This window comes from Xiphias gladius, chromosome 13, assembly GCF_016859285.1.
Source record: "Xiphias gladius isolate SHS-SW01 ecotype Sanya breed wild chromosome 13, ASM1685928v1, whole genome shotgun sequence".
NCBI classification, from domain to species: domain Eukaryota; kingdom Metazoa; phylum Chordata; class Actinopteri; order Istiophoriformes; family Xiphiidae; genus Xiphias; species Xiphias gladius.
In genome coordinates this window covers 6,619,415-6,637,425 of record NC_053412.1, presented here as the reverse complement: position 1 = coordinate 6,637,425, position 18,011 = coordinate 6,619,415, and the positions used below count along the sequence as shown (strand labels likewise).

The 18,011-nt window shown below is 41.4% G+C and overlaps 1 protein-coding gene across 1 annotated transcript in view; it reads left to right on the top strand.

The window, feature by feature from the left end:
• Nucleotides 1-10,213, top strand: part of LOC120798184 (DNA-binding protein SATB2-like) — a 21,129-nt gene extending 10,916 nt beyond the window's left edge. The window contains exons 6-11 of the mRNA XM_040142290.1: nt 907-957; nt 1,641-2,173; nt 2,279-2,491; nt 3,408-3,560; nt 6,374-6,565; nt 8,096-10,213. Coding sequence (XP_039998224.1) covers nt 907-957; nt 1,641-2,173; nt 2,279-2,491; nt 3,408-3,560; nt 6,374-6,565; nt 8,096-8,731 — 1,778 coding nt within the window. The 3' untranslated portion in view covers nt 8,732-10,213. The remainder of the gene's footprint in view (nt 1-906; nt 958-1,640; nt 2,174-2,278; nt 2,492-3,407; nt 3,561-6,373; nt 6,566-8,095) is intronic.
• Nucleotides 10,214-18,011: the final 7,798 nt, after the last annotated feature.

Genomic DNA, 18,011 nt, shown 5'->3' with positions numbered 1-18,011 from the left:
CTCCTCTTACATTTATTCTACACACACACACGCACACATCCACAGGGAAGGTGAAAATCTGAAGCCCTGCCAAACCTCACTCCAACTTTTATTCCCTTAATAACCGAAAATGTGACTCTCAACCAAACCCAGTAGAAGCGTAATAAGAAGCAGATTTATGTGGAGAAGAGCAGAGAGGCTGTTAAAATCCAGGAGAACAGAAAAGGCCGAGTTCGACGCGGTGACAAAGAGGAAACATTCTTCACTTATTTGATAATCTTATCTGGAGGACTTGGAGCCAGTAAGTGAAAATTGCCTTTGCGGTTATGAGATTACCCCGGGGACCACTACACCAACCCGTCACTCTGAAAAGAATACAGGAAGAGGTTTACCGAAGGAGAAGTGGGACTTCCGTTTCCAGAAAGTCCACACATGAGCACCGCTGCTGTCAAAACCCTCTTCAACAAGGTTCACTACAGCACAGTTCCTCCACACAGACGCACTGTGATGCTGTAAAGAACCCACAGCCAATTATCGGTGATTTTTAAATCCAGGATGACCACAATACTTTAGTTGCCACAGTTAACCTATTCACCATAAAACGCAACGTGTCTTTTACAGAAACTGGATGATGAGAAAATGCGACTTAAGAAATGAAATATGACTTGTTTTCAGATCAAGTATTAATGGACCAGATATAATATTCATTACGTTTGTGTTCATGTTCAAAAATATTTTGGAAGGAATTCTTCCTCTTCTGACCTGCTGTGTCTTGCCATAACAAATGAGATGTGTAACTGATTTAAAATGATCTTATACAGAACCAAAGAACTTTCCTGAGGTGGGAGATTATGTGTGCACGGAAAGGTTGGATGCATTTATGCAGGAATAACTGACAGACTTACTGCTCTGATATCTTCCCCTCAGGTGAATACACTGAGAAGACGTGGTCAGCACAGGACAAATCAGATATAAAAGGTGACCTTTTTTTTGGTTTGGTTTTTGTCGGTGTCATAATGAGCCTTGTGGTGGCCATGTTGGAAAATTGGTCATGTTGGGGCTTTTGACAGGGAAGTTACGACTTCTCCACTAAAATAAATATGACCTTTGGTTTTTGAAAACTTCTTTGACTTTTAACCAAAGCTAACATCCAAGAGCATTGGCGAGTAGTCGTTGCATGTTCAGTGTGTCACTGTGATTCTTTTATTTAAGACATCACTGGACCCTTACGTGTTATATAGGTGTAATTTTTGATGCACAGCACCTAGTAACTAATGTATGTCCAAGTCAGTATCCGCTGTTTAAGAACCTTTTATTACAAAGTGGGACTGATATATGATTAAAAGTCTCCGAAAACATTATGTTGCTTTCAGAATTGAGAGCCTAGTACCTACCTTTATTCTTCCACTCCCGGCTCAGATAGCTCAACTGTCAGGTACAGCAGGGTTAAAAGGTTGAAGGCCCAATTAGCATGAATCTGAACCGTGTCCCCAACCACAGACTGAGGCTTTAATATTGAGGTGAGCTTTGGTTTAGTGTGCAGTTTGCGGTCTAGGATTCAGATTTAGGTTTGGAAACAAATGCAGTAAATGAAAGATCCTTGCAAGTATAATAACGTTAAATCCGTGTGTGTGTGTGTGTGTGTGTGTGTGTTGACACAGTGGAGAGGGATTTGGACCTGAGCATCATCGGCCAGCGTACTCCCTCGCTCTTACCCTCCCCCACCCACTTGGGCACCATTGCCGGCCCTGGAGCTCTTTCTATCAAGAGTGGCCTCGGGGATGCCCAGACCCCCACCCAGCCTCACTGTCTGCCTCACCCCGCCGGCCAGCACCACCCCAGTCCTCCACTGCGTCCCCAGGCTCCACCGCTCCTAGGACACAGCGGCCTCCTGTCCCCCCAGCTCCCCCCTCAGCTCGTCCGTCAGCAGCTCGCCATGGCCCACCTCATCAACCAGCAGCTGGCCGTCAGCCGCCTGCTCGCCCACCAGCACCCACAGGGAGTCAACCAGCAGTTCCTCAACCACCCGCCCATCTCAAGGACCTGCAAGGGCTCCGGGGCCTCTGCCGAACTCGGCCTCAACTGCTCAGGGGCCGAAGTCTCCTCTGACATTTACCAGCAGGTCAGAAATGAGCTGAAGAGGGCCAGCGTTTCCCAGGCAGTGTTTGCTCGCGTGGCTTTTAACCGCACACAGGTAAACTGAAATAAAATGATCTCACTGTTTACCAGAGATGATGTAATGCAGTTCATTGTTTAAAACCTAACGATGTGAGTAACTCTGTGTGTATGTGCGCTGCAGGGCTTGCTGTCAGAGATCCTTCGTAAGGAGGAGGACCCTCGCTCTGCCTCTCAGTCGCTGCTGGTCAACCTGAAGGCCATGCAGAACTTCCTCAACCTGCCGGAGGCCGAGCGAGACCGCATCTACCAGGAGGAAAGAGAGAGGAGCACCAACACCAACCACAACCACTCCACCAACCACATCTCCAGCACCAACACACACAGACACGCACAGGTACACACATTCTCACAGGACTACTCAATAATACCTTTGTAACACCGGCTGAGTGTATTTTATGCCCTCATTAGTTTGGTGTAGCCTATGCGCATATTTTCATTGACACGTGCTTAAATTAAAATATATAAATAACGAAATGGCAGGTCAGTATGATCAAAAATTTATTTATTTTCATGCAGTGTGAAATAAGTTAAAATCAGCAAATCAAAATACTGCACATGCAAATCAGAAGGAGATATTTTTATTTTTTATTTTTACCTGTTTGTCTTACATGTGTTCTGCAGACAACTGGCTTGTTTAGAGCCTGAATGGGGGCAGACACAATAACAGGAACACCAGCAATACCAGATTTATAGCTGAGAATATAAGATAGGATGTGATGCAAGTGGGCCAAACTGATTTTTGTTGTGCTGACTATTTAGGGCCAAATATGTGAAGTTCAGTGAAATGTCAATCTTTTCTGTGTTACAAACTGTCCACCCCTCACTAGCTACTTAACAGCCCCTCACAATGGCTCTAAGACAGTGGTTCTATGCAAGTCAGCAGAGTGACAAATAACACACAGAGCATTTACAGAAACATGACATTCCACTTTTTTCATCGCATTTTTTCTTCTGTTACTGTTATTTTTGCATTAATGTAGCAGTTCGCTTTTGCAATGGATATAAATAATGAATAAGTATTGTTGCAAAGTAGATAAATAATACATTATAGCACAGATCACCAGACACCTTAAAAATAAATCATACACTAGTGAAATTGTGATGAAGAAACAGTGAAACTGGCCCCTCATACAAATGTGGAATAAATACGATATGATCCACTTTATGTTTTATGTGACCAGGAAAACCTCATTGAGATTTCAAACCACTGTTTCAGGCTCATCTCTGTTTCTGTTTCCCGATGTGTGTAGACAAAGTGCAGCTTGTCGGGCGCAGAGCTGCCGCTGAAGCTTGACTCACTGGTGAACATCACGTCCGGGATCTATGAGGAGATCCAGCAGGAGATGAAGAGGGCGAAGGTCTCCCAGGCTCTGTTTGCTAAGGTGGCTGCCAATAAAAGTCAGGTCAGTTCCAACCAAACAACTATTTTTTAAAAGATACACCCCTTGATTTTATTACAGCACCATAACTACGTGGACAAAAAAAAACCTCAAGCCTAAACTTGCATTCAGATAGGAGGTAACACAGAGAAGAAAATAAAACAAACCAAACACGTCATTTATTTATTTATTTTATTTGGGTCTCGTTGACGTGTTGACTAACGTTTTCAAAAGGTTTACATACAGATGCATCCTGGAATACATGTACACAGTTCCTGCTCCTGAATGAGTTTCTGATCTTTGAAAGCTGATGAGGGTGCAACGGGGAGGTGTGTGACTGCGTGTGTGGGCGTGTGGAGTATCTGATTACCCGCTGTGGCATGCCATCATGTCTCCATCCTCTGATAAACAATGCGGGTGACCGAGGGCGAGATCAAAGCGGAGTCTGCACTGGAGGGAGAGAGAGAGGGGGAGACAAAGAGGAAGATGATGGTTTTAAAACCAGTTTATGTGTCCTCACATTATTTTTACAAACTTCATGCAACTTATTTATTACCAACACAGACATACGGAGATGGAGAGAAAGTGCATGTCAATGTATGAGAGAGACGCCGAGAGAGATGCTGAGATGATAAAACAGTAAATGGACTGAAATTGAGCAAGGGAGGAACAGAAGGATGCAAGAAGATAGACAAGATGACGGAGAGATGATCACATTATTACCATTAATTTCCAGGCTGAAGGCTGCGCATAAACAACAGCTGGTGGCAGATCCTGGGTCAGCCTAGCAGATATAATCCAATCTTCACACACACACACGCACACACACACACACACACACACGCGCACACACACACACACACACACACACACACACACACACACACACACACACACACACACACACACACACACACACACACACAGTTGCAGACACTTGCTGCTCCCCTCAGACTTTTTCCTTTTGTTTTTTCCTTCTCCTCCTCAGGAACAAGTATTCTGTTCTGTCTTATTCCAAAAAAAAAAAAAAATGAATAGCATCTTTATTTTAAAACTAGCCATAGCACAGTAGTGTTTAGGCGTCTACTCTTACAATTCCAACAAGTTTAGGATTCAGCATCAGTTCTTGACCAGCAACTCAGAGACGAACGTGATCAGTTTCAAGTTTGTCAGCTCTGTTTAAACCAAACATAGTGATTAAACACAGGAGTGAGACCGTATCCATGAAACCAGCAAATGTGTCGCATTAAATATATGAGCATGTGAATCACAGCATTCAGTGCAACTAGTAACACTTTGCTGATTTTACAAGAACATATTGTCAGAAATGGTGACATAAGCACAACAGTGATGGAAACTACAGCCACACGCAGCCTGGAAGTCTGCCCCAAACACACGCAGAACAAATAAATCATCACATTCATCAGTCAAGTTTAAGCTTTTCAAATACCCACTGCTTACAGGACAAAAACACAAATGGTTTCAATCATGGCCTAACAACATCATCTAAGTACAGAACAGAAATGCGTTAAGAGCCAACTTAGCTATGTCATTCTGTGTTTTTCTGTCCTAACAGTGGGACCCGAGGATGGCAGTGTCAGTCACTTACGGCATATAATGTATCATAGATGTTTCCAGAGGATGATGATGAAATGAAGAATGTAGCCTCTGAATTTTTTTTTTTTTTTGGTCATAAAAATAAATCAAAAATTAACACAATGCTAAAAACACGGTCACTTCAGGGAGTTTTCAGGACCAAGGGTTTTTCTGTTTTTAAGTGATTTAGGCCCATGGCAGGCAGCTTGTCGATGTTATTTGCTGTTATATAAAAGAACTGACAACCAGCTTATGATTAACTATTTGTCAAACTGGTCAAGTTTAGTTTTAGTTATGTGATTTATTGTGGCATGCACGTACAAGCACCCAGCTCACATGGACTTGTAAGACACTGCGCTGGTGAAAACATTTTTCAGACCATATTGGTCATAACTTCTTCCATGTAACATTAGATTTGGAAACAAAGAACTTTGTCTTCGGTCCCATATAATGTGCTACAAAAAAACTCGCCTTCACAATTGAAGTGACAATCATCCATTCAGAAGAACTTGTAAGAAATGGGCATTGTAATAAAAAAAGTGTAGCCCTTAAATCATCATATAATGAGCAACCAAACATGAAATGGACTTTGTCCTCAGTCTTTCCAAAATATATAACAATCAAAGCCTTTTTCTTCAGGGAGATCATTAAACTGACCTGCTTTTAATAACCTGCAGTTAATGGTTGTGTAATTGAAAGTAGCACAGAACATAGGGATCTTTGACTTTTGGTTCAATTCTGCTTCATCAAAGCTTCTACTCTGCAGTTGTTTTTCATGAGACAATATGTTTGCAATTTTGGTTTGTCCCAAACATGAACAAACCATTTCTCCTTATAAATAAGGCTCAATTTGTGCTGAGTGTCATGATCATTTCACTGTAACCTGTTTTGAGAAAAAAAACAGGCTGATCCAGGGATGTCTATACAGAATGTCCTAGTTAGAGACCTTTCTAATGAGCCACTGTTCAGGGATATTTATTTATGCTTCAGGTTTATGTTTCACGTTTGGGGGTCCATATGGTCATCCCATATCACCACTGTGCCATATGGCCAAAACTCCCAGACCCTAGAATAGCTTTGTAATGGACTGTGTTAAATAGCAGTTGAGAGGCTTTAGTAGAACTGCCCTTCAGTCTTGCTGCTGAATCAAGAATCTTTCTGGGGTCCATGGTACATGTTGGTCCTCTTGCTAATTTGTCTTCTTGTTGGGTCAAACCTTTTTTCCTCTCTGTGTGTGTCAGGGTTGGCTATGTGAGCTGCTCAGGTGGAAGGAGAGCCCAAGCCCTGATAACCGTACACTGTGGGACAACCTGTGCACTATCAGGAGGTTCCTGGCGTTACCGCAGGCCGACCGGGACCAGGTCTATGAAGAGGAGTCGAGGCAGCAGCACAGCGACAGGCTTCACACCGTCCTCCACATCCCAGACCAGCAGGTACAATCATGCAGTCAGAAACCCGGGTTTGCTGGTCTTGAATGTAGAATATACCAGCTTGTTTGATTTTGTCCCACTACAAAGGTAAATGTCGCTATGGATCGTTATCTTATTTCCTATAAAAATCAGGGAATTCATCTGTTTATTTTGAAGATTAAAAGGAGTGGGGGAAATAATCCAGTTTTTAAAAATACCACTCTCAACCACAGTGCCGCCATGTGCAACGAAAAGACACAAATTAAAAGTGTTTTTTATGACTGTGAAAAGCAACATGTGATTGCTTGGTGTTCAGAAAAGTTTCCTCTGTCTCCCTCTGTCTTTCTGATCCCACCACCTGCTCCTCTCAGCAGCCCTCCTCTTTGTCATGTGTGTGTATCATAAGTCATTTAAAATAGAAGTGGTAAATGACCAGCCCACACATTTCCTGCTAAACACTCCTCCATCCCACCCTCTCCCCAAAACCAAAATGCTCTCCAGTCTGGCTCTAACCTCAATATTATTCAGAACATAGCCTGTAATTATTGAAGCAGAGAAAAAGGAATTGCCATTATCTTTATTTAGGTCCTTTAATTTTGATGGACCACAGATTTATGGTGTTGGATTCCTGTGTTTGGGTGTGCTGGCCACCCCGCCCTGTTAATAAGCTCTAGTAGTGTGGTTGTTTTGCGTGATGAATTTGGGAGTTTAGCGTGCATGTTGGCGGCTGGTGGAAGCCGGTCAATCACACTTCCGCTTGTACTACATTTCCTACATTTAATGACTCTGCAGAGGGGCATTGAAAGAGGAGCTGAGTGGTTCACTTATTACTGCGGTGATGATGAGTTTGAGGTCTATATTGTGATCGCACAGCATGAGTCGTGTTCACACAGACTGTGATGGAAATGCTGGATAAAACAGTTTTTTCTCTACAGCCACTTGTTGTCCAGAAGCCTCACTGCAGCATTGGGTGTACTGGTTCTTACACAGGGCCACCCCAAGCCTCAAAGCTAAATTTGCCCCATTTTTCTCCATATTCACTTTTCACTATTTTTGACTGCAAAAAGAGACGAGTAAACTTAAAGAAAGACAACGCTTAAATACCACTAGTTTTGCATAGTGGCTGGTTTCCACACAAATTTCTGTGTGATCCCTGTATATATTATTACAGTGTACCACAATTTAGACTTTTTATTTATCAAACTTCCACCTTCTTTTTTTTCCCGGTGCTTTCAACTGCGTCTCATGGTCTTTATCACTAATTGGAGTTTGCATGGAGATGATTCCATTGCCATCATTTCACCTAAACAAGGAACACTGACCAGTGGTCATATATGGGGGAAAGAACATGACATATGCAGATGAAGACAGTGACATTTGGTTAAAAGCTCCAGAAGAAGCTAGCTAGTTTTCCATTTTTTTCCTTTTTTACTCTTTACAAGGTGATGAATAACATTTCATTGTTCTTATTAGTGATCTTTAAAATGCTGTAAAATCTTCACACATACCAAAATGTATATATTCTTTAAAATTAATCTTTGATTTTCTTAACAGGCACTCCACAGACAGCCCCTGCCACCTCTGACATCCCCATCTCCCATTCATGAAGACCCACAGCCCGTCCTGCTGCCGGTGTTGCATGGCTCGGAGGACGGGCCCCAGCATGGTATGAGCCCTGGCCTTGGAGGTGGAGGACCAAAGAAAGCCCGTTCGCGGACACGGATCTCCCTGGAGGCCCTGGGTATCCTGCAGAGCTTCATTGGCGACGTGGGCCTCTACCCCGACCAGGAGGCCATCCACACACTGTCAGCTCAGCTGGACCTGCCCAAACACACCATTGTCAAGTTCTTCCAGAACCAGCGCTACAACGTCAAGCACCACAGCCAGGCCAGAGAGTCCGTCCCCGAGGAGGACGACAGGGAGACCTCAAGTCCAAGGCTGGGGGGCAACGGCACGGTGGAGAGCCGAGGGGAGGAGGGGTTCTCTGCATCTGAGGAGTCAAGTGAGGATGGGAGAGGATCAGTGGAAGTGTTCAGAACAGAGGGAGGACACAAAGATGAGGAAAGAGAGGTGGAAATGGAGGTAGAGAAGGAAGAAGTGGATGATGGGAAAGCCTCAGGGCCAGCAACGTCCTCCCTGTCCCCCTACAGCAGTCTGGACAGCCCCCACTCTGCAGAGCAGCAGAGATAACAGCAGAGAAACGAGAGAAACACTGATGGCAACAGAGGACACCATCAAACTGTGAAGACCACACACAGAGAACCTGTGAATAAACACACACATTTTCATCACCTTTACCAGAGCTGATGATCAGAGCTCGTTAATATCTGAAGAACTGTGGCAAAATATTGATGTAAGGTTTGACTGGAAAAGGGATCTGAAGGTACTACCACTGCCTTCAGAAACTACCAGTACTTTTGTTTTGCTGCTGTCTGGAGACAGTGTTTGTGGGCAATTTTAAATACCACTTAAAGAAAAAAATGTATTTCCTACCAAATATTCAGTTTTTCACCTAGCTGTGTTTTCTGGTGAGGATGGAGAACACATTTCAAACAGCCTTAGATCATCACTACACTCCACTGAAACACAGATCACACATTAAGACATGAAAATCTTTGAGCTGATTCATCCTTTGTTTTAAAGTGATACTCTGCCAAAATCTGAAACACTCACTCTGCAGGCTTCAAAGGTGACTGTAAAAAGACTGTAGTTCAAAATCCACTCCTGCAGCACAATCCACCTTGTTTGTTTCAAATATTTTTGTCAAAGTACGACAAATGCACATCCTACTTTGAAGTTATCGTCATACATGGAAGCAGTGTATTTAGCTATACAGGATTTTGACTTAAAGATACATATACATAGGATTTTACATATAGGCAGAGAAGAGGATTATGCTGCAAGAATGGTTTGAGAAGTTTCGATGATTTGCTCTCATCCTAAAAGTCTTCAGGTATCTTTAAAGACAACAGGCTTTACGTTTATTTGTTTCGTATGTTTAGAGGTTGAGGGGTTTGATACTAAAAAGATTTCCTTGGCAGGCTTCGGTTTAGTCATTAAGCTAGAAGTACACAGAAGGTGACTTGAATACAGAAGAACATTATTCAGCATGTCAACGAGACTCCATGCAGCAAGATAGTTTTCAGTCCAACACGAGGAAGACTGTGCGTTTGTGACCAGAAACACTGTAAGTGAAGCGTTTGGCTTTTGGGCTTCATTTTGTGCTTCACATACAGATATACAGGTAAATGGACAGATATTAGAAACAGATATAAATAAATAAATAAATAAAAAAAGACACATTGACAAGCTGCAGCCAGAGAGGAACTCCCATAGGGGCAGAGGTGGAAACAAGTGGCTCATGTCTGTCTTCTTGTTAGGCAGAGATGTCATTACATTGGAACCGAGGATAAACTCACTGACACTGAGCAGTAGTATTTCATGTGAAGGGCATTTACCTTTGGGAAAGGGAGACATGCAGGACAATAACAGTAGAACGTCCATCCAAAATGAAGCCAATTTTCTATTCTACTTGTTTTTCTACGATATAATTTATTGCCCGAGTGTCCTTCCCATGATGTTTCTAGAGGTCCCTTCATCAACTGAGCTGTATGTGACACTTAAGCCATTATTGACAATAAATCAGTTCCACCCCATCCCCCACATTAATATTTATTACTGACTTTATATTTACTAAAATCAAAGTATTATTGTTGTAATTATAGTTTTGCAATGGTTTTCTTTGACATGACTTCAAATGTCTTTGTAAATGTGACGAAAAAGAGGACGAGCAAGTCTGAGGAAGTTTGAGCTCAGTGTTACACAGTTTAAGTTTTTAAATTTATGATCCCCTTATTTACTATTTCTAAAACAGACTGAACAGTTTTCTAGTGGACATTTATGTACATTATACAATGTAAATTTTGCCTAGCCACCTGCGGAAAGTAAAGCTGTCATCATACAGTATGTGAGATGCAACCACTGTCACTTTACACTGTTTTGTGTATTTTGTGCCACACAGGAACAGGGTATGACAATAGATGATTTGCATTTACAGTCTGTTACAGTTTGACAATCACTTTTGTCCTGGATGGAGCACACAAGGTGTCGGATTTGTTCCACTTTGATGTTTAACCATTGTTTGTTTGATTCTGTTGTGGGCAGGACATGAAAATCTGATAAAACCTTTCCAAAGTGTTCTCTGTGTGGAAAGTTTGCCCTCTTTTGTCTTTTGAAAGTATCTGAAAGCCAGTATCAGTTTGCAATAGCACTGTGATAAAGCTAACAGTAGCGGCCTGCACAAACCAGTGCCTCTCAAACTGCACTCTGCTTCCATTGGAAGTGAGGCACCTACAGATTCACACATTTTCCAGGGTTTTGCTGTTGTATTTGTCGCTTTGAGGTCTGCACTTTTTGGGGAAAGACAAAATTATATCAGCCATGTAAATGCCATATTTATCAGAAAAAGTCAGTGCATTTGTTGTCGCCAGGGGGTAGAGCTACAAAACAAAGTCATTGTGTTGTCATTAAAGGGGATGACTGCACATATGTTAGAGAAAAGCTAAATGTTATCATGTAAGAATATGCAACAAAATATCTGATCTGATCCTTACCCCTCACATACCTAAACTCTAACCACAGACACTATAAAGAGAACGAATGCAAAGTGCACAGTCCAGCAGCTGTAAAATGCAAATGAAAAGTGTACAGTACAAATAGATTGGGAGGGGGGGGGCACAGGCTTTCTTTTTAAATCCCCTATATAAACACATGTTAACTCCCGAGCACTGTGTATGAGATATAAAAATGTCAGACACAAATGAAGAAATGACCCCATACGAGGGGGCTGGTGGCTATTGGGTCTTAAAGGGGATGCTCGATGCGGTCATTGGTCAGCTTGAAGTAAAAAATATATACGCTCTCTGTTTACCGAAAGGTCACGATAAAATTGATCTGATTGGAACAGATAAATACAATTGATTCTAGTTCAGGGCTCCTAGTAGACACCCGGTGTAGGATGATTGATTGTATAATGAATTTGTGATCAAACTACCTCTTATCAGTGATAAACTATATAATGGTATCTGCTGCTAAGTTTGCAGAGATCTGTTTAGATTTCTCATCTTTGCTCTGGGAGTCATTAGAAACAGATTAATTTACGATTGCTGCTAACTGTGTGCAGTTTCACGTCTTCTTCTCTCGCCAGGGCACCTGATAACAATTTTAATAATTACATTTTAACATCTGCCATTTGTGAAACGCAACAAAGTGTGCTTCTTCTTTTTCATATCTCCATCTGCCAACCTCTCCTCTGTTAAATGCTTGGCTTTAAGTGGACACTTGCTGATTGCTGATTGTCTGCTTAAAAGGTTGAGAAACAACTCTGGGTGAGCATCCACACCGAAGGTCCAGCACGTCATTGTGCTGATGTGTGAAATGCCTGTGGTAGCAGGCTTTACAGAACAGCCATAAATAACTGCGCCGATGGTGTTGTTTTTGCAGACCTTTTCATTGAATTTTATACCAGGATGCCGGTGGGAACCCTGAAACACCTTGAAAATATAAATGCACATAATCCTGTGTTTCAAAAATCACAGCTAAAGCATAAAATGTACTGTTTAGTGTGTGTTTGTGTGCGTGTGTGTGCGTGTGTGCGTGTGTGTGTGTGTGTGTGTGTGTGTGTGCGTGTGTGTGTGTTAGTTTTCTCTGTGTTCCTCGGGTGTTTGAAGTGTGGTGAAAACTAATTGGAGATCATAGTTAACTCGCATCTAATATTACAACTGCATCAGTGAGTGTTGGTATGGTCCACTGGATTTCTGCTCACACAGCTGGCTATTAGAGCTGTATGGCAGGGTGATACAGGGCCATTAGAGGTGTGTATGTGTGCGTGCGTGCGTGTGTGTGCGTGTGTGTGTGTGTGTGTGTGTGTGTGTGTGTTGCGATAGGGACGCAGGTGCTCCGTGGGCTGATATTACCCAGGATGCTCGGGGAAGGGGCGTAGGGGTTATGGAGGGGGGGGGGGGCTCTCTGTGGAGCTCGCATACACACCTGTGATCCCCTGCTAGCACGCTCATTCACACACACTCACTGTGCCCCCCCACCCCAGCCTCTGCGCTGCAGCACGTTAATACACACTCTGATAAACAGGCTAATACTCGCAGCGGCAGCACTTTACACAACATTGAACACAACACACGGTAATCAGTGAAGCCAGCACGTGGCACTGTGTGTGTCTGTGTGTGATGTTTTGTAGACTTCTGTGTGTGTTTATGCATCACATTGCGCGTATGCAACAAATAGGCATTGAAGCCTCATTGGGCAAAGTTATGTGTGTGTGTGTGTGTGTGTGTGTGTGTGTGTGTGTGTGTGTGTGTGTGTGTGTGTGTGTGTGTGTGTGTGTGTGTGTAACGGAAAGGGCAAACCTAAGCATTTTTAGCTTTTCACAATTATATCTGTGTGTGTCTGTGTGTGTGTGTGTGTGTGTGTGTGTGAGTGAGAGTGAGTGTGAAAGTGTGTTTTTGGTGCCTGCACTTTCTACATACTTAATGGAGAATTATGCTTTTTCAAATCTGGGTTGTTTTTTCAGCCAACATTCCCACAGTTACAAAATCATTTAACTCACCAGCTTTACAACAGACTGCAGAGTACAACACACAAGGCAACATCATACAGGTATATTTACACCCACATTTTCTAAACCACTGATTTAGAAGTGTAAATCAAGGTGAATTTTAAAATAATTGTCCAAAGTGACGTAAGTTAAAATCTTACCTGTTTTAGGCATTTGTTGAATTTAAAGAGCTACTTTCCGGTTCCACATTCACTTACATACCATGAAATGGTTTAGGTTGAACAGACAGCCCATCTGTTTGTCTAATTGCTTGAATTATCCATTGTAAAACTTAAAGTTGATCCTTTGTAAACCTGTGTTCAGCAATTAACATCATTCCCACATCTCGGCTATGAAATTAGTGAGTCATTTCTTTTCAGTTCAATAAATATATTTGTGCTGTATTGCGCTTGTAGGTATTAGAGGTGTCACATATTATGACCAGCTACACATGGTAACAATAAACATCACAACTTTTGCTCCATGACACAAACACACACACACACACACACACACACACACACACACACACACACACACACACGCACGCACACACACACAGATGGTGAAAACACCCCTCAAACAACCAAAGATGAAACGAGTCAGAAAACAACCACATCACATCTCCTTCAAAAACAAACATTTAATTATGGCGGCCCTGCTGCATTAGTGGCGGACCAGCGGGTTTTCATGTGCGCCTCTAAATACCGTTACAATGAGCCAGTAACATTTTTACACTCACAAAAAGACATTCAAAGCAAATCCCTTTAAGAGGAAAATGAAAAACAATTAAATACTAATAGTGCCTTAACTTCTTAAAGTCTGGTATTTGATAATTTAATGTTCTATTTATTTCAAGTAGTAAAAAGCTATATTTGTTGTAAATATAAAAAACCTGCCATCAAATAAATTTAAAGCTAAATTAGAGAGCTCAGTCTTTGTTTAGGAACAGCCTTAAAAATGGGTAAATAATTTTTGGGTTGCTCATTGATGCATGGGGTTCATAATAGTTGTCTCTCTACAACTGATGAACCTTTTTTAAGGTCAATATCATGGAGAGAAACTCATTTTATCTTTAACTTCTCTGGAAATCATATTTAACGGACTCTTTTCTTGTACCTAACAGACTGTACTGTATATAAAGGGTGAGACTGATGCTGGAAAATCATGTGGAATCATTCTAATTAAACTACAAAAAGCATGTGATACTGTCGACCACAGTCTGCTAATTAAGACGCCGTCAGCAATGGGTTTATGTTCATCGGGACTGAAATGGGTTATTTCGAATTTAACCCATAGATGTAAGAGAGTTGAAGATCAAAGGTATTTACAGAATGAAACCTATAACACATGGAGTCCCACAGGGCAGTATCTTCAGCCCCCATGTTGTTTTATAATGTGTGCCTAACATAGATTTTTAAATGCTGATGGTTCATTCACTTAAAGTTTCATCTCCCAGAACAAAAAAGAATGTGGTGAATGTGGTACTCATTTTGGGTGAAAAGGCTTCTTGGTAACCCAGCACTCAGCACACAATCTTGGTGAGGTTAGAGGCAGATATAAGAAGACAAGGGTAGGGTCCATTGTAGAATAAGTAGCTGGGGAGACACCCTGCGGAGGAACCTTTTTTCAGCTTCTTGTGGTGTCTGCTCGTGACCAATATAGGCAGCCACTAGTGTGAAGTTCTTATAGAGCAATGAAAAGGAAGCGAGTGTGTGGAAGTCAGGATTTATGTCCTGTCTCCTTACAGGAGTCTGAGTTGGTTTTCTTTAAAGCCAGACTTTGTAACTTTTGCAATAAGAAATAACAGATTCTTCCTCTTACAAATGAAAACTTGAACTTTCAAGTGGTAAAACACTGCACTCAAGTTTTAAAGCCATGGCCTTACTTGGTCTGGTATGACCAGTAGCTCATGGTTGCTTAATGCCGATACCTTTAAAACAACTGACTCGAGAGAATCTTGACAATCACTATGTACGGCAGCAACATGCTTCTTAATCCGTCCCTGAGCTTTGACCACAGCACTGGCCTACTGACTATAGCAAAAGTAAGAGTAAATGAGCTATTTAGGTATTCTGTGGTTACGTAAGGTAGCAGTGGCTTAATTCACGTTCTGTAAATAATTGTATCATTTCACAGCGAGTGCGCTTCACCACCCTGGATTTCACACCATATCCACCAATTCCAACTTTGGTGACTTTCAAAAGAAAAAAAATAAAAAATCAACAACTCACAGGCTGTGATAAAACCATAATATATAAAGAAGTCCAATTAAGTAACAACTTTTCATATTTTTAAACTAATGGAGCGTACAAGTAATATATTTTACTCTTTTACATTATTACGCTATTTTATCAACTGTCTGTTTTTTTATAATTGTAACTTGAATTTATGAATCTATTTGATTGAAAAGTTTATTAAATACGCTTTAAATAACAAAATTGGTTTGTTAAATCCTAAATTAAGCAAGCTCAGATCTTTTCTGAACTTCCAGACCAATTTATTCTCTGTCGCGTCCACTAAATCTTCTTGCATTTTACAGGGATGTTAGCTAATTTACAGGCTAGAACCACGCTTTGCTATGTATAGGTTTGATTATAATGGTTATACGTTCAAAACATAAACATATTTAGCATAGATCCCCGAACGTTATAATTTTCGTAGTGGCAAAGCAGTGTTAGGTTTCGGGACACAAAAACTTTCCACAATGGAAACGATTCATGTTTGATGCTATAGGATCATTCTTGCTTCTGTTTTTATCATTTTTTTTACTAAACATTTTTAATTTGGTTTTATATTCATTTGAATTTTACTGTACATAATGAACTGATTCACATGTAGCTGCACATGATCAAGACTCATTACACTTTATGTAACCTGCAGACCTGGGATTTTATCATCAATATTTCATGTTATTTTTATTTCATTACTTACTTTCTTTTGTACACATTTTCTTACTTAATATGGAGAGAGTGACGATAAATTTAACCCTGACCTTGCTTTTGCTTTAAACTGCTAATTGGCAAAAATAAATGGTAAACTTAACCATTTAGCGCAGCAACAAATTCTTCCAAGTTACAAGAATTATATGTTTCCTTGATAGCTTTATTTTGCCAGAGTTAAAAAACAATTTTGAAATAAAGACAAGCAGGAATGGGACACTTAAAGACTCCACCGAAAACTAAGCATTGCGCAGATCATTTCTACAACGTGCAATCAAACAAAATGCAGAAGGTGGATAACAATGTCTGGACTGCAGCTGAATTCTTTAACCATTGAAGCAGGCTAATATCAGTCCATGTAACCTCACTGTAAGCCAGTGGAGCCATGGAGGAAGCACAGCTGGCCCGGTGGCTGTGGGCTCTTGACACCAGCTGCAGACTCTTGTGCAGAGAGAGCCACCAGGTGTCGGGAATTTCACGCTCCTTCCCTCCTCCACTGGTTCTCACTGCAGCCTGCTGAACCGTTACTGGGTTGGATTAACACCGGCTGTTCCTCCACGGTGCCGCCACAGGCCCACAGCTCAGCACGCTTTACTGCTTGTTGACTCGTGCTCCGTCTCCTTCGCACAAGGCAGAACAGGCTGTGTTTGGATTCAAGTTTACTTTGAGTCACTATTTTTTAACCTTTCCTCAGTGAAGGGTGCAAGTTGTTTGCATACCAGCCAATCACAGTTGTTTCCACTCTCTAGGTACTTTTGTCAAGCAATGGAAAATTCTTCCGAAACCATTAATTAAACAAAAGAAACTGAGGGTAAATAATTAAATGATAAATTTGAGAATAAAATGGATAAGAAACTGAGCTTAAAGGTTCAGTTCACCCAAATTACAAAAAGAAAAATTTTCTCATTTTCTTTTTTTTCATTTTCCATGCAGATATTTTTGGCTTTTGTTTGTTTGAAATATCTGATTCTTGAGTGAAATGTGATACAACCTTATTGTGGTAATGAAGTTTTTGCAATATGACTGGCTGTTGTGGTGACAGAGAGTCAAGTCCCTTCTGCCATCTACTACTTTTCCTTCCTTCTTCTCTCCTTACTATTTTCTTCCCCCATGCTTCCTTCATTATTTCCTTCTTCCTTCCTCTCCTCCTTCCTCCCTCTCCTCTATCTAATCATGAGAGTTTGAAGCTTAACTGGGATATAAACATAGAAAGGAAGTCTTTAGAGTTGTCTCACACACACACACACACACACACACTCACACACACATCAGTAAACACACACGGATACACATGTGCATGCACATGTAGTGTAGGTGTATATTACATGTTCATAAGCACAAATACATACACACACAATCGTCAGACCAGGCAGCCCATATTTGCAGCCCAGACAACTGCTAACAATTACAACAATTAGTGGTTCAGCATTGCCAGCCAGCCACACTGCCTGTTTACAATGTGATCAAGCACAAATGTCATAACAGTGAAGTTTTGAGACAAACAAGATGCATTATCAAAATGATGCCTGTAAGTCAGGTCTGCACTTAACTATAGGAAAGAGAGAGCTGGTGAAGCATATATACAATCACTATACAACTGTCTAATCAAAGGGCTGTTTATCAAATAAAGCTCTTGCATTCGTGCTAACATGTTAACTTTCCTGTCTTTCCTTTCCTCTATTCCCCTCTAGGCTCTGCCATTTCTCATCTGTCCACCGGTCGATCCTCTTGAGTTGCCTGTCAATCACCTCACCCTGCTGCACTCTGCACACTGGTCCCTTATTCCTTTGTTGAGCCACACCTGTAACTTGTTCCCTTATTTAACCACAGTGTATAAATACCAGCCAGTTCCTGGTTGCCAGATCATCTAGTTGCTGAACCATAAGTCTGTTTATTGATCATAGATTCTGGTAAATTA